This window comes from Natator depressus, chromosome 3, assembly GCF_965152275.1.
Source record: "Natator depressus isolate rNatDep1 chromosome 3, rNatDep2.hap1, whole genome shotgun sequence".
Classification (NCBI taxonomy): Eukaryota; Metazoa; Chordata; order Testudines; family Cheloniidae; genus Natator; species Natator depressus.
This window is the reverse complement of record NC_134236.1, coordinates 168,012,611-168,033,133: the sequence shown is the minus strand read 5'-3', so window position 1 is coordinate 168,033,133 and position 20,523 is coordinate 168,012,611. Positions and strand designations below refer to the sequence as shown.

The 20,523-nt window shown below is 42.9% G+C and overlaps 1 protein-coding gene across 3 annotated transcripts in view; it reads right to left on the bottom strand.

The window, feature by feature from the left end:
• Positions 1 to 4,689: 4,689 nt before the first annotated feature.
• Positions 4,690 to 20,523, bottom strand: part of INTS7 (integrator complex subunit 7) — a 130,411-nt gene continuing 114,577 nt past the window's right edge. For all 3 annotated transcript variants that reach the window (XM_074949293.1, XM_074949291.1, XM_074949292.1), the window contains exons 14-20: positions 18,583 to 18,777; positions 17,491 to 17,594; positions 17,020 to 17,088; positions 12,746 to 12,878; positions 10,041 to 10,139; positions 8,060 to 8,245; positions 4,690 to 7,064 (exon numbers count right to left, since the gene is read on the bottom strand). In XM_074949293.1, the coding sequence (XP_074805394.1) occupies positions 6,771 to 7,064; positions 8,060 to 8,245; positions 10,041 to 10,139; positions 12,746 to 12,878; positions 17,020 to 17,088; positions 17,491 to 17,594; positions 18,583 to 18,777 (1,080 nt within the window). In that variant the 3' untranslated portion in view covers positions 4,690 to 6,770. The remainder of the gene's footprint in view (positions 7,065 to 8,059; positions 8,246 to 10,040; positions 10,140 to 12,745; positions 12,879 to 17,019; positions 17,089 to 17,490; positions 17,595 to 18,582; positions 18,778 to 20,523) is intronic.

The following is a 20,523-nucleotide window of genomic DNA, read 5'->3' as shown; positions in this document are numbered from 1 at the left end:
CCACCTGAAGATAGCACCCCAAATGGCAGAGCTAATGCCCAGGATGGCTATCAGGAGGCACTACTGCAGCCAGTCATAATCACAGTTGAAACCCAGAAAGTCTGTCATGCCAAGACAGTATTCACCGCATTGTCGACTGCTGTGATTTTGTCACAAATCTTACAATATTTGGTCTTTTACTTAAAGCTACAGCTCCTGGATTCAAATGATTTTCATTTAAAAAAAAGTTTCTCGCCCTCACATTTGGAAAGGTAGGTTGGAAATGTGAAGACTCGAAGGCCAGAAAGAAAATATATTTGTAAGAAGTTATTTAAAAATCTCACGTTTAAGACCATCTAATGCTATCTGAATGGATAGGGGGTTGGCAATATTGGGATTTCCTCCTAGGCCTGACTTCAATAAGCCCCTAAAAACCACAAGAAGCAGTGATGGAAACAGCAGGAATTGGCCTTGAATCTCACAAGCTTGGGATCACAGCAGAAGCTATTTAAAAGGAACTGTGCTCAGCCTTGTTGGTGGGAAGAGAGGAGGGGTTAGGTGAAAGCTCGCATGAATTGGGGAAGGGATATTCTACTGTAGCTATGAAGTAGCTTAAGGACTAAAAATCCTAATCAGCTGCTCAGCATTACCATCAGTGGGTGTCAGCTGTAAATAAGGGAAAATGTGAGGGAAAGGCACTAGGATCCAGGAGAGGCAGTAAGGTAGGGAAAAGGGAGGGAGATGTCACTGGGAGCTCTCACCCTCTTAGTCTTGTCATCATAGAGAGAGGCTCAGTCTATTTATATTACAGGGCTGGTTCCCATTTAACAACACTTCCAAATGAGTTACCCCCTCCCTCCGACTCAGTCAGTTCATTGGTGAGTCAGTAATTAAATTTAATAAACTTTGTGCGCACACAGTCACCATTTAACACACTACTTTCACGAGAGCAATGACAAGGCCTAGCTCAGGGCAGGATTATGTAGCCTCCAAATCTTAAATTTAAGGATTTAACCAAAAACTACAGAAGACAACTTGTTTAAATAAAATGCTATTTTAAAATTTGAGTCATTCTGTCAGCATTTAACTCAGAGCAGCAGAAAGGTAATAAAACCAGTGTCAGAAACACCCTTCTAATAATTATTTGTATTACTATTGCACTTAGGAGCCCAGTCATGGACCAGGATCCCACTGTGCTAGGTGCTGTACAAACACTGCCAGCCCCAAAGAGCTTACAATACTTTGCACTTAATAGCACATGAGACACTCCAAGTGCTTTACAATGAATTCAGCCTCACAAAACCACTGCGAGGAGGATAAGTAGTATTCTCATTTTACAAATTGCAAAACTGAGGCTCACATTAGTTAAATGTCTTGCTTAATGTCAGAAAGCATGACAGAGAGCTGAGAACAAAACACAGATCCTCTGACTCCTATGTTTTCACCACTATGACATCCTGCCCCTCTGATGAATGAAAAATGGATTCTTACATGATGGTGTGCTGACAATAGAAACACAGATACGTCTCTCTCTGAGGCTCTGTTTGTCAGGTTGAGGTGTCCAGTTGCTGGTCTTGGAATGCTCTCTCTTTTGCTGTCTCTCACCTTCCCATTAGACTAGTCCAAATCTTAAGAATATATAAGCGCAAACTTTGACAACTTACATTAATAGGAATATACTAGTCAGGGAATGTTATGTACTTCGGTCACTGGAAACAGAAAATGATCACGTCAACCTTTCCTGTGTCTAGACAGCAAATGCAGGCAGAGGGGTTCGTTATAGAAGTATGCAGTAGAAGAAAAGGGACAGCGTAGGAACTAGAACACATTGCAGTAACTCTATGGAGAGTCTGAACGAATAAGTAACAACCAACAGTTGAATTAAAGTAGCCTGTTATGGAACATCTGTGATAAGATGGCAATTTACTCAGATTTATTGTTTGAAACCAATGAACATTTTTGATTTATTTTACCTCTTGAACAGCTCTGAAAGACTTTCATGTTAGTCACTGGAGCTGGGCTGGTTAGTTCTGACAGGTCACTTAAGTCACGTGTTTTTCCCCACTCGCTGATTTGACTAACAGACTTGGGCTAATGCTAGTGCTCTAGCTGTATAGACAGCACTTTGAAGTTGCAGCTTGGGCTAGAGCTTGGACTCTGGAGCTAGGGAGCAGGGTGGGCTCCCTTAGCCTGAGTCTGTTGACTTGTGCTGGGAGGCTTGCTACCCTGTTGAAGGCCAATTGCAGCTGCAATACCCAGGCATGGGAATGCGATTTGAGGGTGCTATTTCAGCCTTAACAATGGTTTTGGTTGGTTTAAAGGTGACCTACAAGTAAGGGTACTGAAAATCCAGCATAATTATATGCTGGATATCCCAAACAGTACTAGTAAGGAGGGATATGAAGCATAATGTGTAATGGGATTTAACCACTGAAGAATACAAAGGTTACATTTCAAGTCAATTTGCTGAACGCTCACTTTAGTGTTCATCTTTTGGGCATTCAGCATATAATTCTAGAACTGTTGCAAATTTTTAATAACCTATTTGTAGGTCTCCTTTAAGCTATAACTATATATACATAAAATCTAACTTGTGCTTATTTTCTTAACACGCAATACTATTCACTCAAATCATATTAGTTCATTTGGGTAAATACCTCCTTGGGTGAGGGTTCAAACTATATCTAATTATTATGAAGTATCAAATATAATGGTATATTACAGACTTACAGAAATACAAGGGACTATTAAATTGACTAATTTATATGCCTTATGACAGTCTACATCTAAAAATCTTATTCTTCACATGTGCGTCTGTTGACTTATCAGTGTGAAAAACTCCTTCAGTGTGTCAGAAAGAAATGCAGGTACTTGCACAGCAAACAGCCATTCTATACAAATCCATTTCTAGTTTTAGCTGGTTCTTTCCCTTATCTCCCCCACACAAGCCCTCCCTTGAGTACGAAGTCTAAAACTAGCAACCTGCCCCCCCCAACCAAAAAAAAAATTAACACTGAGCAGGTTTTGAGGTTTAAGGAGTACAGTAACTTCCGCCTGCTCTTCTTGTAACTTACAATGCAGGCAGATGTTGAAAATCCCTAGAATTGGTTGATCTGAGCAAGCAAAACCGAGTAACTTACTCACTGCTGGATGAGCTGTTGGCCTGTATTTTGTGGTCCTTGCTGCACTAACAATGCAGCATACATCACCCCAGGCTGAAAATGGCAATTGGCATCCTGTTTTCTTGTAACCATACTGCTCTCATCAGCATGGCATCAGACACGGATAGACAAATGAGAGGACTTGCCACCTGCCTTGACTGCTGATTTGTTACATTCCCCTGTTCTGGCTCCCTGAAGCCACTTACGTGCCACATGGCACATTGGGAAGAATGCATGTGGCTAATCACGTACACGCTCTTCCTGAAATACAGCACGGAGTGAAACTGCCATTCTGGGGCATTTACAACAAAACTGAGGTTAGACACACAATTTCACTTTCAGCCTCATTGCTTGGAGTCAAAATCAGAGTGCTTGGAGGTAAGGGATTGTCAGATCAGATCAAAAAGCTTGTCTTTGAGGGACATAAGCTTTTTTTGCTACGAAAATAATTGGGTCAATGTTGGCATTGGGCAAGTTTCCCTAGCCTACCCTCAAGTTTAGTTTTATTGCGTGAAAAACATTTTGACAAACCAACTTTCCTGTCATTTATTAATTCCAAATTAAGAAAGATCTACAGCCCCACTGTCACAATTTCCTTTCATGTCTTGTAAAGTTGCAGTCAATGCATTTTCATCCATATATTATGTCAATTTATAACAGGGTAAGAACAAATATTCATTCCCTAGAGTAGGAGCTGAATAGTTTAACCTTTTACCTTTTCTTTTGTTATTTTCACTATCAGGATGGTTACCCCCCCAAACCCTTCCTATTCCTGGAAGCACTGGAAATACCAGCTGCATGCATGGAGTGGATGCGGCAAGCCCCTAGTTCATCCCTCTGTTCCATAATGAATTTAATATGGAGTCTCTAGCTATTAAGAAGGATGGTCTTGTGGTTAAGGCACTGGACTGGGATATCAGAGTTCAGTTCCCAACTCTGCCAGACTTCTCATGTGACCACAGCTGAGTCATTTCTTTCCAGAGATCAGTTCTCCATCTGTAAAATCGGTGGAATACTTCACCTCACAGGCATGTCCTGAGAATAAGTTAATGTTTCTGAGGAACTTGAATATTACAGTGAGACGACCATGTACACACCTAGGTATCACCTTTAAAGACACAGTACCATCTTTCCAGGCCATCTGCCCCCTGCCTCATTTCTCCACTCATTAGATATGTTCTTTCAATAACCAGGCTGATATTTATAATGTCCTGCTATGTGATGTACCACTGTGCACGTCAAGAAAATCCATTTCCTTTTCACCTAGGATATGTCTACACTACAGGAACAGCAATGGTGCCACAGCTGTGCTGGCATAACCCCACAGTGTAGACACAGCCTACACCAATAGAAGGAGTTTTTGCTGTCAGTGTAGGACCACTACTCCCAGAATGGCAGTAGTTAAGACCTACCAGCATCTATACTGGGGGTAAGGACAGCATAGCAACAGCAGGTTGGGGGTGGAGGGGGGGGGGGTGGGGGAATTTTTCACACCTCAAGTGATAGACTTATTGACTTAAAGTGTTAAGCCTAGACCCATTCTCCACCTGTCAGCCACTCCCCGCTCCCCTACGAATGAACTACTAGTAGAATCCATAAGCAAAAGGGCACATTTCTTAATTTCTATTTTGTTGTTGTTGGGGAAGGTGGTATTTTATTTTGTGACGCTCCTCCCATTTTTGTCTTGTATCCCCCTTAACTTCTTTCAAAACACTCAGGAATTAATTCCGAACAGCAATACCCAAAGGTGATGAAGCCCACCCATGCTTGCTTCCAATTTCTCTCTCCGAGAGTCACAAGTCAAGAAGAGGCAAAGTAGGCTATTGCCTAAGGAGGAAAAGAGGTAAGACCCCTACACATCATCATCCAGCTATGCTGAGCAGGTGAATGCTGAAAAACAGGACACTCTGTACATACAAAAAGCAAGGTGAGAGGCTCTAGCCAGCTTCTAGAGTGAAGCCCATCTGGACAGATACTGAAATTAAAAAAACAACTGCATTCAAGCTCCTATTAGAGATGCCATGTTACAGCTACCAGATTAAAAAAACAAATATAAATGAGTGAGGTTCACATACAGCATCTAGCTGATGGCACCTAAATACCAGAGTGACGGCCATATTAGAAATTCACAGATCAATTCCTGCTCCCATGCATAGGAATTAAAGTGGCTGCGAAGTCCAAAAGAAGCTTCTCCCCAGCACCCTAGCAGGGTCCAACTTTCCTTTGGAGCACTAAGCAGGGATTTCCCAATAGGGATAGATTAGGTGTATGCCACATGATCTATTTTCTGGGGGTGCAAGCATTAGTGGATTTTAGTCCTTCCAGAGTCTTCAAGGTTTCACATTTCAAAGGAGGAATGAAAACTATTTGTGAGCAGGTGGTAAAATTAGACTTCTAGTAGTGCTATTTATGGCGAAATACTTCAAGAAATCCCTGTTAAAATGACTAACATGGTCAAAGATCATACCGACTAGGCACCAGAGCTTTGGCATTTAATAGTCCCCTACTTATAAACGTTAAACATTAAACAGATTTACAAATTAACCTTTCCTCTTTTAAAAAAAAATTAAAAGTAAATAAAGCCTGGCAAAGGCAGATAAAGATGAAACAAAAAAGCCATTTCTATCCTCCCGTTTGAGGAGGCACAACCAATCATTTGTTCCCATCACTGAAACTTCACTTCCCCTTTAAAAGTAATTTCTCTGTTCTCCAGGTGGCATCTCTTCAGGACAAGTGAATACAGAGGCAAGAGAATGAGCAAAGACAGGTCTGTGTGCACATTAATTACAATGCTGTTGGCTGAAATGGTACCACAATATTCTTCAGCTTCACAAATACCAAAATTACTACTATAATCACCCAGTATGATGTCCGGACAGTCTTGCCAACAGCTTCACATTACAAGACACCCACCTTACATAACACTGTTTTGTTTGGTATTGAACTGTCCAGGCTGTTAGCAGGTGGCCTGAGAGCCCAAACACCAGAACGTATGCTCCTCAGGAAATGGCAGAGGAGATATGCTAGGTTACCAAGAAAGGTTCTATCCACACAACTCACAGTCTCCCCTACTGGCTAATTTCATAAAGGGCTGCTGCCATTGGTTCTGGAGAACATACAGCTGGGATAATAAATTGTAGACCTAGTATAAAAAAATGGAACTCCAGACTTAACCCAAGTTGTACCTATTTACACCAGGACTGAAGCTGTCTACACGACCAATGGGTGCGATTCCCAGCTTGTGTAGACATATTTGAAGTGATAGGTGCAGCACGAGTAGAAATAGCAGTGTAGCCACAGTAATGCTAAGCCATCCTGAGTACACACCCATGGTGTTCAGGAGGGTTTGTACTCGGTATGGTTAAACCATGCTACCATGGCTACACTACTATTTACTCTCATGCTAGCTCTTATCAAGTTAGTGTGAACGTATGTATACAAGATGGGAATCACAACCTTATAGCTTGTACTGTGGACATAGCCTCAGTGTGGTTCACATGACCAGTTTAAGTGCAACAATAATGGCATTAAGACCACCAAAGAGTTTAAATGTCTCCAAAAGACGTTGTATCCAAGCAAAGTGAGATGCCTGTAGTCTAGCCCCCTGAAAATTAATAGCACTTTTGGTGACTAAAAACGCGAGTATGCTGTTCTTTGCTGCTGCTGTTGTTGCTGCGAAGGTGGCTGTCCTTGCTGTTGTTGAAGGCGAACCTGTTGGGAGTAGGGATCCTCAAGAGATTTAACAAAAATGGTGGTTTTGGGCCCCGTCTTCCAAACAATACCATTTAAGTCTTTTACAGAGGACTCTACTGTGATGTTATGGGTGCCAAGAATCACCAAGTTCAACAAAAACTGAGTGCTGAAATAATCGTTGTGTGGTTCCACCCTCTGCTCCATCTCATTGGTCATGTTGTCAATGGGGATCTGGGAATACATGAAGGGTCAGAGTGTCATTCTAGACAACCTGTTAAAGGGAATGTTCAGATCCTGACAAGCTACCGCTCATTCTCTATAGTACGATACAGAAAGACAAGCGAGAACTCTTCTCACTTTTCCCAAATCAACTGAGGCCTGATTTTGAGCCAGGCCTCACCCATCCTCTGCTGATGGGTGCAAACTGCATCCACCAATAGAGGCAACGTAGCTGACATCAGTTATTTTCAAGCAGCTCTAAATCTTAAATTAGTATCTAAGTAGGATAAACATTACACTTCTAAAACTACTAGGAAGAATAGTCTACTTTTCAGTTGGCTTTTCACTGCATATTACAAATTGCCTAGCTTGCACACGTCGAAGCTTGTACACGTCAGAAGTGTGGATCTTTGATGAACTATTCACCTGAATTTAACATAATTGTATTTAACTATTCATTTAGGGCAGACTGCATTCCTGTTGTCAGTTACTGTAGGCAACAGGAAATCTCAATGCTTAACACAAAGGCATTTCAAATGTTTGTGTGTCTAGATGTTAGAGAATTAGCTACTCTTGCCTTTCTCCTCAGGTGACCTGGCTACATTCAGAAGGGAATGAAATTCCACGATATGAAGCAAATTCCCACAACAGTTAGAATGATGAGTTTCTGCTCCAGAGAGCCCCACATAAGGCCAGTGTCAGTTTGCAGCAGGTATGGAATGAGGAACTCAGACAGCAACGCAAGAGGAAGCTAGCACATTCCTTATCTGCACTATGCCTCGCTCTAACCAATGCTATAAGAGTTCCTTTCAAGAGCACTAAAACTAGTATAGAAATACAAACGAGAAATGTGCATTCACATTTAGTACAAGAAGTGGTGAGAATGAAGGGGAAACATGATAAAGGATGCTTGCTACCAACAGAAGTGATACAAGACTATGTTCTGCTCTTGACAGCTATTCGTCAGTAAAGCCATAGGGCACATTATGGCTCTATACTACCCATACCTTGTAGTCCTGTCCAGACTTGCTCTGCAGTGTTGATGATACGTTTAGACAGACGGACTGAATTTTGCGGAAGAGACCTGGTTTGGAGCCATGCTGAACCACTCCCTCCACCTTTAAGGCCAGCTGTTGATTGTTTTGTACTGCAATGGGCTCCGCAGGGTTCCGGGGAGATGGTGACAGAGCGAGCTGAAACATAGGAAGTCAGGAGTGGAGATTACGGACTTTGAGAGATTCAAAAATCAGTTCTTCTCAGGAGAAACGTGCAATTCATAGGTAGAAGGGAACAGCTCCCTGTAAACTGGAAGGGGGAAGCAGCAGATGAAAATGTAGAACTGGAAAGGGAGAGAGAAGAGTCTCCTAAAGCATGAGAATTAATAAAGGGCCTTGGGAACACCAGACATGTTCTTTGCACCTGTAGCATCAGGTACACATCTGTGAAAGGAACTCCTTAAACAGCCTTCTAAATACCCACAACTAAAGACCAGATTAAAAGTCTGAGTCTGTTTTGCTTCATAGTTCCTAAAAGGTCCAACTGTCAAGATTGGGCATTTCCCTCCCCTAGTGGAAAAGCGCGTCCTCCAAGCTCCAAGTCGCCCCTCCATTTCCCTCCTCAATGGCTCCACATCATGCCTGGCGGTTCTAGTCCTGCCAGCTGAGGAAAGAGGCAACGCTGTCCAGTCTAAGGCTGTGAACATCACTTATAAATCAGCAAGGAAGGTTGCTGCAGAGTGACAGTAGGTGTTCCCTCAGGAGTTGAGCATTGCCAGGCCTTCCTTGTCCAAGACTGAGGAAAGTTGGTGAGAGATATTATCTTCAAGGCTCTACAATTACAAAGTTTAATTCTGTTTGCTTGTTAAGAGCCTTTAAGGTTAGGACTCAGATAATCTTATATACACACACACATTCAAATTATTCCAAATAGACCTAGGCTCAAGTGCTATTTGCACAACAAAGAGGCCTGAAATTTTGTGCCTGAAGCAGATTGATAACTCACATGTTGGTTTTAATGCACTTTGCAATAGCATTGCAAAATCCTGCCTCCTTCAGGCAACAGACGAAAGTGGCCAAGAGCTACAAAATATCACAGTACTAACTTGACAAAAGCCCACTTATCTCAAAAACACACACCATGTTATAGAAATTCAGAACAACAATTAGTGAGATGGGAATTACAATATAAACCCTCCTCACAACAGTCCACAAAGCAAAGAAAGTTACAAGAGGCTGGCTACCAGTGTTTCATTTGAATGTGTTACACATGGATGGTGGGTAACATTTTCAAAAGAAAACAAGGGAAGTAATTTAGGCTGCAAATGCCACATTTTTAAAAAGGTATTTAGGCAAAGAAATACCTTTAAATATCTGCCCCTTCCACACTAAATTTCACTGAGACTTAGGTGCCTAAAGGTCTAAATCATTCTTGAAAAGTAGGATTTGGACTTGCTCCTAAGACACTTACATTCTTTTGAAAGTTTTGTCTCAAGTCTTATTAACTTGCAATTATTAGCTACTGTACATAACCAAATCAAAGGAATGTGTTATAAAATAATTAAAAAAAAAATCTATGGAAAACACTTACTGATCCTGTTTGATAGCTAAATAATTAAACCATAACTCAGCCATTTATATTCCTCCTCCCACAATACCACACATTTCATTCTTTTAAACTGAAGTTGGTTGAGTCATAATGGAAAACCATTAGAATTCAGTAATTTCTAGTGTTTTAATTATGTGACTTAAATAGTCTGGAAGAATTTTTTTTTTAAATCGGTTTTTAGAAAACGCCGTCAAATCCCCCAAATTTGCTTCCAGGTTGAGACACTACATTTTGGTTGGGAGCTACTATAGACAGGCAGCTTCCTTACTCTAGGATGATGAACACTAGAGCTATATCTTTTTATTTTTTAGGACAATTGTTATATTTCCCAATAAGATTCTTATGCATGAACTGTAATCTAAATCCAATCTGTGCACTGCTTACCTTAATACTTGTAGATTGCAATTTCTGAAAAAAATACCTTTGAAACGAAAGCGGAACTTTCAGCAAGGCGATGACTGCATTGCACAGGCAAGCTGTGTGCTGTAAACGGAGACAAGGCAAATGAGATGAAATTATTTTTACAGCAATATGAAAAAGCATGTACTTCAAGCACTAATACTGCAGTCATTTCACTAAGGCCTTGTCTAAGCTGCCACTGGGTATTGTAGTTGTAAGAACACTTGACAGAGATCTTGTAGATGTTTTTGCTCCAACCCCTCAGACAAACACCTACAAGATCTCTACCAAGCGTTCTTACAACTATAATACCCACCTGCTGAAGTGAAGAAACAGACTGACAGAGCCAGAAGAGTACCCAGAAGTCACCTACTACAGGACAGGCCCAACAAAGATAATAACAGAACGCCACTAGCATCACCTTCAGCCCCCAACTAAAACCTCTCCAACGCATCATCAAGGATCTACAGCCTATCCTGAAGGACGATCCCTCACTCTCACAGATCTTGGGAGACAGCCCAGTCCTTGCTTACAGACAGCCCCCCAACTTGAAGCAAATACTCACCAGCAACCACACACCAAAAACACTAACCCAGGAACCTATCCTTGCAACAAAGCCCATTGCCAACTGTGTCCACATATCTATTCAGGGGACACCATCATAGGGCCTAATCACATCAGCCACACTATCAGAGGCTTGTTCACCTGCGCATCTACCAATGTGATATATGCCATCATGTGCCAGCAATGCCCCTCTGCCATGTACATTGGCCAAACTGGACAGTCTCTAAGTAAAAGAGTAAATGGACACAAACCAGACGTCAAGAATTATAACATTCAAAAACTAGTCTGAGAACACTTCAATCTCTTTGGTCACTTGATTACAGATCTAAAAGTGGCAATTCTTCAACAAATAAAACTTCAGAAACAGACTCCAACGAGAGACTGCTGAATTGGAATTAATATGCAAACTGGATACAATTAATTTAGGCTTGAATAAAGACTGGGAGTGGATGTGTCATTACACAAAGTAAAACTATTTCCCCTTGTTTATTTCCCCTCCTACTGTTCTTGTAAAGTGCTGGAAATGGCCCACCTTGATTATCACTACAAAAGGTTCTCCCCCCCACCCCCGCTCTCCTGCTGGTAATAGCTCACTTTTCCTGGTCACTCTTGTTACAGTCTGTATGGTAACACCCATTGTTTCATGTTCTCTGTGTATATAAAATCTCCCCATTGTATTTTCCAGATGTATGCATCTGATTAAGTGAGCTGTAGCTCATGAAAGCTTATGCTCTAATAAATTCGTTAGTCTCTAAGGTGCCACAAGTAATCCTTTTCTTTTTATGGATACAGTCTAACACGGCTGCTACTCTGAAACCATTTATTAGTAGAGATGGAAAGAGATCACTAGATCACCAGGGCTCTCTTCTGGAAGGGCAGAACACAGAATGTCCTGACCTGACAGAGCAACAAGATAGCCAAGAAGAACCTACAAGGAATACATGTAGCATTATTTCACCTGTAATGTAAGAGTGCGGAGGTCAGTGGAGTTGCACCCATTTACAAGGCTGAATTTAGCACACTGATGTTTATATCTGGCTTAAAAATGATTCCCCTATCTCACTCATGTAAGTCAGAAGTAATGCCACTGGAGTAAATTAATTACGCTGGTCTAAATCTGGCATGATGGGAGAATCAAGGAAAGAGTTCAGTTTGTTTTAATATATTATACACAGACTGAAGAGATGGAAAGCAACAGAAAAGGGATTCCATGATGAGAGACTTAGTAGAATACCCAAGAGATTCTAATAATCTTTCAAAGTTTACATTGGCTGTGTTTTATAGTTCACTTTAGAGTAAGTGGGCGATGTCAGTTTAAATAGTAACTAGAAGTAGATGCAAAATACTGTGCATGAAACATGGTTTCCTATAATTTGCATTTCTGCTTTATCATGGTCAGTAATGTTACCAGAAACAAGTAGTACTAGTACTGTACAACAGTGAAGAAAACAGTAGTATGTTATCAGTTCTGTATTTACATATAGTACAGTTTACATTGTGTTCTCCGATGACCTACACTGATAAGAGAAACACTACACTTGGAAAGTGCTGTGCAGAAATGCCACTGGCCTGAGGAATGAAGCAAAGCTGGAAGACTGTGACACATGGACTCTGCAGCATTTCACATATTCCACAGACAAGATTGCTGCATGACAGCAACTACAGCACTAGTAACAAAGGATATGACAAACTGACAAAAGCCAGAATATGTTCCTTTTTTAACTTTTACTGTAGTGCCCTTCCCCTTCCCCGTCCCCGTCCGTAGCATCATATCAGTCTCTGTATTTTTTGACTTCTGTCCATTCTGATCAGACCATTAATGTTACAGATGCTTTAACTAGTGCTGTGGAAGACATGACCGTGGAACATGAAAAACGCTATGAGTCAGTATGTGAGCTACCTCCGACTTTGCTTCGTTCTTCAAGCTAATTTTATTTAGCTTCATAGCTCCAAATGCATCATCATCCTCACTGATACCCCCTATTCATTGAAGAACACATATGCTAATTGTAGATGATGCTAATGAAGGGCTGAATCAACGTATTCTTTAGCATCTATCCTTCAACACCAAGGAAACGAGTTGCAGAATGTTTTAGAAACCTCTTTATACTGTAGCTGCTACTTGCCAAGTAAGAGACAGGAGCATATTTCCTGTTCAGTGATTCCACTTCCTCCAACACGTGATTAAATACAGACATCATTCTTCTTTCATATTCACTCTCAACATGTGCAGCTCCACTCAAGGTGTACTCCTGGAAACTAGAAAATAAGCTATTTTAATTGTGCCCGATATACTCCATCCATCCTGGTCATCTAGTCCCATCCTCAAACAAGTCCCAATAAGATTGTTGTTTATTCCAGCTTTAAGTATCTTCAGTAAGGAAGATTTCATTTCTTTCAAACAGCTTGTTCTGTTCCTTGGCTATTCTGACACTAATTATTATCTATCCCTCCTATTTAAATCCAAGTTTTCCTTCTCGTAGTTTGTCCATGACTGTGTCTTACCCTGCCCTCTTTATACCATCATTTTGCACAGACAAATAGGTCTTTCTTCTATCCTTTCCTAGAGCCAACATCCCTAATTCCATTAGCTTTTCTTCACAAGTTTTATTTCTTAAACTGTGCATTATTTTTTATTGCTTTTCCCGAATACTCTCCATTTTGTCAAGGTCTTGCAGTGACCGGAATCAGAGGAGGTTCTCCAGCTGAGGCCCTACCACTGCAGGCTAGTACAGGATAATTACCTTGCTTTTGATTCCTGACCCCCAAGCAACAGTCCTGTTAAAAGCCACTCAGGACTTGGCACAATCCTGTGCTCAAATGCACATACACAACTTCACTGACAGCAACGGGAGTTACATAGGTGTACATGCAGAATTAGGTCCATATTTTCCTTTTTGCAACATTGTCATATCACTAAATCTCATTCACTATAACCTGTACCAGGGTGGTCTGCCTTCTTAAGGCTGGTTGTGCCTTCAGGTCAGCCCAACCTGTCACATGGCTTGGCCCGTCAAGGTTTGAAAGGTTCACAGTGAGAGCATGAGTGTGTAAAAAGGACCTAGATGTTATTAATAGAGAGGAAGCAGTCCTGGCACTAAATGGTGCTTGGGAGAAAAATTCCATCACTGTTTCTTTAAGGGCCAGGAGCCTTGTAGAGAGGGCTGAGCAAGGCTCCCCTCTTGTCCAAGCCAACTGGGGATGAGCTGGCAGTCAGGGACCAGCATAAATGCTGCCTTTTCCCTCATAGCAGGGCAGACACCAGCAAGAGAAGTCTGCCTGCTGGATTCTCCTAGCCTGAGGATTAACTGAGGAAAGAGGAGCCAGTTGAGGGAGAAGCTGGCTAGGCCCTACAGCTGCCTAAATTATATCCCGGCCCCAATGAGGAAAGCTGAGGACTTCTGTTTAAGGAGAGGGGTAATAACTGCTGGAATTACCCAGCTACAGGAGGAGAGCTAGGGGGGTCCTGCCATAATGAGAGACAGAGTGACTGCTTCATTGATGTATAACCCATTCCAGGAGGAGAACTGGGGACTCCTGTTTAAGGAGAGACGGGGGGCTAATTAACTCATGACCCAGATCCAAGGAAGGGAACTGGGGGATTCCTGTTTTGAAGGAGTAACCATTTGAAGGACAACCTCAGCTTTAGGAAGGGGTGGGGTAGTGTCTCCCGAACTAAGATAAAGAACTGACCAGTCCTCTTCTAGGGACCCAGATGTGGGTGACCTTGGGCAACTAACAAAGTCAGTCACCCATGGTAGAAAAATGTAATAAATCAAACCCCTTGAAGGGGTGTGTGGGATTCTGAGCCAACCTAAGTTTGGTAATTGACTGAAAGAACCCAAGAGGGCACTGAGTGCAAGGTATTGACTGGCAGGGCCACGAGTGGGAAACCTCCAGAATGTTTGTGATACAGTAACTCCCTACTTAACATCCTCTTGCTTAACGTTGTTTCAATCTTATGTCCCTGATCAATTACAGAACATGCTCCATTTAAAGTTGTGCAATGCTTCGCTATAACGTCATTTGGCTGCCTGCTTTGTCCACAGCTGGCAGCCCCGCTACCAGCTCCCCTATGCCCCCTGCCCCAGTGCCTCCCACCCTCCAGCAGACCCCACGGATCAGCGCCTTCTCCCTCTTCCCCTGCATCCTGCCCATGGCAACAGCTGGCTTGTGGTGTTCAGGAGGGAGAGGGGAGGCAAGAGGACTTGGTGCGCGGGCTCCCCCTCCCTCCTGAACGCCGCAAACCAGCTGATTGCCAAGGGCAGGAGGCAGGGGACAGAGGCTGCGCATCATGTCCTCGCTCCCCCCCTGCCCCCTGAACCTCGCAAGCCAGCTAATTGCCACAGGCAGGAGCAAGGACACAGCGCACCTCCCCTCCCCCCACCCACAGCAATCAGTTGGCTTGCAGTCCTCGGGAGGCAGGGGAGGGAGGGGGAGCCTCCGCGCCATGTCCTTGCTTCTCCCCCCTCCCTCCTGAAAGCCACAAGTCATCTGATTGCCATGGGCAGGAGGCGGGGGGTGGGGGTGGTGGTGACGGGGGGCAGTGAAGAAGAGCGAGGATGCAGCATGCGGAGTAAAGGGGGAGAAAGAAGAGGTGGGTTAAGGGTGGGGGATTGGGGGAAGGGGTGGAGTTGGGGGGCCGAGGGTTGACCCTCCCGCCCCTGGTGCTTGCAGAGTAGGGGAAGCTGCTGCTGTGCAACGTGTTTCTCCTAGCCTACAGCACCTTCACCCTCCTTGCCTGCCTCATTGTCTCCAGTGCCAGTGGGCTGTGCCTGTGTGGGGTAAGGCGGGGGACCCTCCCCACCATAGCACTGTACTGTATGGCAAAAAAACGATTTCCCTGGAACCTAACCTGCCCCCCCATTTACATTCATTCTTATGGGGAAACTGGATTTGCTTAACATCGTTTCTCTTAAAGTCGCACTTTTCAGGAACATAACTACAACGTTAAGTGAGGAGTTACTGTATTATTGCTGCTCCAGTATTCTTCCTGTAATCCATTTCTTCCTATGTCAACTACCCTAACCAAGAGATCAGGGCCATTACGCTAGGCAATGTACAATCACAGTGAAAACACGGCCCTGACCCCAGAGAGACCACAGTCTAGGTTTGTAACAAGACACAATGGGTGAATGGAACAGACACATAAAAGGGGCATGACAAAACATTACAAATAGTAAAACATGTTTTACATAATCAGTACTCTGAGCTGTAAACCTGACCAGTCATCCCAATCAGTCTCTATTGGATTTCATTGTATTGATTTTAGACCACGTCTTTAAAATATCAAGAAGTATTGTACTTTAATACTTTACTCTTCTACATGGCTCAGAACACTTTATAAAACTTACCAAATTTAGTCTCAGCACATAAGCAAGCATTAGCACCCTCACAGACAGGCTGAGACACAGATGCTAAGTAACAAACTCAAGAAGTCACTGGCAGAGCTAGGAATACAATCCAGATCTCCTGGCACCGTCCTGCGTTTTAAACAGACAACAATCCTTCCTCCCACATCCAATTATTTGTGAACCCTCGCTGTTAAATATTTTTAAGTTTGATTAGCAGAGCTTCCCATCCATCCTCCAAGTCATTAATGGAAATAATGGTTAGGACTGATTCCTCTATGAAGCCTACTTCAAAACTCCTAAATTGAGAGTAGTCATTATTACAGAGCTAAAATTTTTATACGATTAAACAGAACATATTTACACAATCTGCATTTCTCAAGTGAAGAATTTCAAAGGATCTGATTTAGCACTCATTAACTTCAAAGGAAGTTGGTTTGTGCCCAAATGAAGGTATTTTATTAGTGCTAATCTGTCTTTTGGGGTGAAAAAATTATCCCTTGTGTCATTCCACTGAAGACAATGGATTTACACCACAGAAAATGTAACCTATTAAGTATGTATCCTAAGGTCTCCAGAGCAATGAGAGAGAAAGTGCACATAAAGGAAGGAGGGAGCAACAGCAGATGACAAAATCCCGAAAGAAATCACTGGTATGAATGAAACAATGAGCTAAAAGCAAGAGAACAAGCAGCAGAGGAAGGATCTGGGAAATTACTTCTATGATTTTGACCCAAAAATATCTATACCTAGGAACAGCTCAATTCTACTTAATTACAGTATCTTTTACATAAAAGTGAAATTAATTTGGAGTAAAACCAACACAAATAAAGGACAATTTGAATGGAGGCTACCAGGATATCTTCAATTTAAGCTTAGCAAGATCAGAGCTTTGCAGCAGATGTGTGTATGTAAGTATGCCCAGTGTAGAATCAAAGGTACATTTATGTATCTTCTGCATTTTTCCCTTGTTAATAGGGTCTCTTAGATAAAAAACTAAGTTAGGGAGATGGGAGTGGAGAGAGTAGAAGGGTAACCATCAGACTTACCTTGCAGATTCCGGATCCAAAATCAGGGCTTCAACTGCATGCGAAATCAATAGGCAGCTCTGCTGTTGTCTGACATTATAGTAAAGATTTATAGACGTGCTATCTCAATACAAAGTAGTATTCCCTACTGGCATTTTTCATCATGACAACTAAAGGAATATAATGAGGTAACTGCCATAAGTATCTGCACCAGTTACAGGGCAAGAACCAAAGACTCCTAGTTTTCCAAGATCATACCCATCAAAACTTGTATAATAAGTGAAGCAATTCTAAACAACAAAAGAACATGAAGGGAGGGTGACAGATTTCTTTTCTGGATAGGTTTTAAAATACCAATATTGAGATTTTTAAAGCAGTTATTAGCGGCTTCAGAATTACACTTCATAAACTAGGACTGTTGAGTCTTGCATCACCCTTACAAGCAACCTCAAATAAAAATAAGCAAATTCTGAGTTCTGAACAGTAGGATACAATTCTACATTCCTTAAAGTTGCCGAGTCTGCATCGAAAGATGACTGATACAGATCCCCATATCGTGTAGCCAGGTTACGAAATTCTTCCATAGAGAGTTTCATCTACAGCAAAGAAACAATGTTGTTGATCAACAGAAATAAAATACCACAGTTAAATTATCTCAACCTTTTTCTTTCTGAGGTCCCCCTCCCCCTAACATGTTATGGCACAAGTGGGTTGTGGAATTTTTATAACAACTGGTTTTTTCCTGCATATTCAGTAAATTATAAGCCAGGGCTGGCATTAGGGGGTAGCAAGGAGGGCAAATGCCCGGGGTCCCATACCACACGGGGCCCCCCAAGAAGCTAAGTTGCTCGGGCTTTGGCTTTGAGCGTTGGGCCCCAGCAAGTCTAACACTGGCCCTGGTCTCTGGTTTGTTCGGGCAGGCCCCCTGAAACCTGCTCACAGCCCCCCAGGGGGCCCTGGATGAGAACTGCTGTTCTACAACATTGAACTGAGCAAGGCTATAAATATTTTGGCAATGTACCTCTCGTGGCCTCTATCTTACATTGCTGAAACTTGCCAAAGAGAGAGTAATCTATATGTTAGATATGACAAAATAAATCACGCATTGACTAAGCGGTTATTTCTAAACCTATTAACAAAATACTAATAGACCATTCAATAAATGTTGTCACACACACCTTATGTAAAGTACTACTGCACCTCTCTGATGAGTCTAACTGATACTCACCTGTCTTTTTGTATGTCTCAGTTATTGTCTACTCTACAGCTCCTCTACATAGACTGTAAGCTCCTCAGGACAGTATAATACCTCCAAAATATTCTGTACCCTTATAAAATATGAGTGCATTAAATGGGTAATTGCATATGTAACCACCCCATGATTATATATGATAATACACCAAAATGAGGGCTTGGACAGGCACATGGATATTTGTGGGCACTGCAGTTGAAAAACAAGGCCCAGTACACAATGACAAGCTCAGTAATACTTTCCCTTTCATTCCTTCAATCAGAGAGCTAAATTCTCTCATTTCAACAGGTAGACCAAGTTCTTTCTGCACAAGGCAGAAACAACGAACATGCCTGGGTAGAGATGCGCCCACATCTCTGGAGATCATTTCCTGATGTCATTGCAATTGTTGTGGCAATGGCAGGTGGTGGACTAGTTTTTAGGCTGTTACAGGTGCAGATGAGTTGAGAGAAAGCCTGCAGAAGGTCAATCCTGAGCTTGACAAACCCACATTGAAAGTTCAGAGGGTTAAGTGGTGTGCTGGCAGCCTGAAAAACAAATAAAAGCAGGAGGTTGATAGTCTGGGTCAAAAACATGTGACATTTATAAGAACCTTGCAATATCACTAAAATTTTTCATCAGATGAAGGGAAGTATTTGCTTTGATGCCAAGATTATTTTTTAAAACTCAGCATAAAATTACACAAATTAACTGATTTGTGGTTAAAAAGGCATAATAGCTAAAAAGACCTGATAAAAATTTTAATATTCGAAGAATTTAAGTTCAGACTCCACAAGACTATTTTAACTTCTGAAAGAAGCTGCCACTGAAGTTGCTAAAATATAACCTTATAGGTTTCACTCCCCTGCCCCAAAACTGACCTGAATAACTCAAGTCTTTGCAGTGGGTGGGCTAGCCCTTTAAGGTTCAGCTGCACCTATGCCTACTTATCCACTTTCAGGGTGACGGGTTTGGGAATAGGCTGGTGATTGGGTCAGATGACCAGGCAGCACATGATAGCCAGAGGCAGTGTTTCTTATAAAGGGACAGAGAGCTGCAGGCAGGGGTGAAAGTAATATTAAATTCTTACTGGTATGGGGACCGGCTCCAGGCCCCCAGAAGGGGTGGGCCTGGGGGGTCAGCCTCCCCCAGCCAGCCCTTCAGCGCTGTCTGGCCTGTGCTGCCTGGGGCTCCGGTGGCGATTTAAAAGGGGCTGCCGCGGTGACAGCCTGGAGCCCCAGGCCCTTTTAAATTGCCAGCCCCAGGCCAGCTGCCCCCCCCCCCCCCCCGGGTCAGCGGCCGGAGGAGAGGGGCAACCATGTTAAAGCACCATGGCAGTGCTTTAATGTTGTTGCCCCTCCCCCCACAACCGTTGGTGGCCCTAATGGCAGGGCTGCTGACAGGGGAGAGGAAAGGGGCAGCAACGTTAAAGCACTGGAGGGTCCTTTGCTGCCGCAGCGCTTTAATGAGGGTCCGTTGCTGTGCCAGCGCTTTAACGTCGGCCGAGTACAGGCCAGTACCGGCTTCTTACCGATACGCCGTACCAGCCCACTTTCACCCCTGGCTGCAGAAGACCCAGGGCCAGCGAGGACTAGGGAAGGAGTTCTCCACACCAGCAAGAAGAAAAGGTCTAGCAGCTGCTGCGACCTGCAATGACAGGAGGGAGCAAAAATCCTGAAGAGGGAATTAGGAGGCCCTTGAGGAAGGACATGTCCAAAAGCAAGTGGCTAGGAACAGACAGTGCAGATGGGTGTTGAAAGGTGCACTTGTTTGGGGGTCCAGGCTGGAACTTCCATTGAGGGTAGGAGTATGCGAGGAACTGCTGAGTCCTGTGAGAATCATGATCAGAAATGGGAAGACCCAGTGTTGACATATGTTGATCTATGCTATCTTAATAAACTAAATCCCAGAAAGGGTATCTGACTTGTACAAACATTTGGGACAGTTCTGAGAACTCAAGAGTGGGGTAACTGCAGCAGCAGGGTCTGATGCTGGATGAGGCAAGACCCTGTTTCACGGAGCCCTAATGAGGATCTAAAGTTTCTGTATCTTCTGTTCTTGAAGGTATGCCCATCTCATTCTCCCCCACCCCCAATTTTAAAAAGGAGAGTTCATGCTGGTGAAAGGTGCCTCTTTAGCCTCTTCATTTATCCACAGAACAGCTATAGCACAATTTGCACACACTTGCTCACCAGTGTCTCTCACCTAATATCAACTAGTAGAAACTGCCTGTGGCAGGGAGCAAGTGGATAAGTTCAGTCTCCAGAAAGTGTTGGCCTCTCTACCAGCAAGAG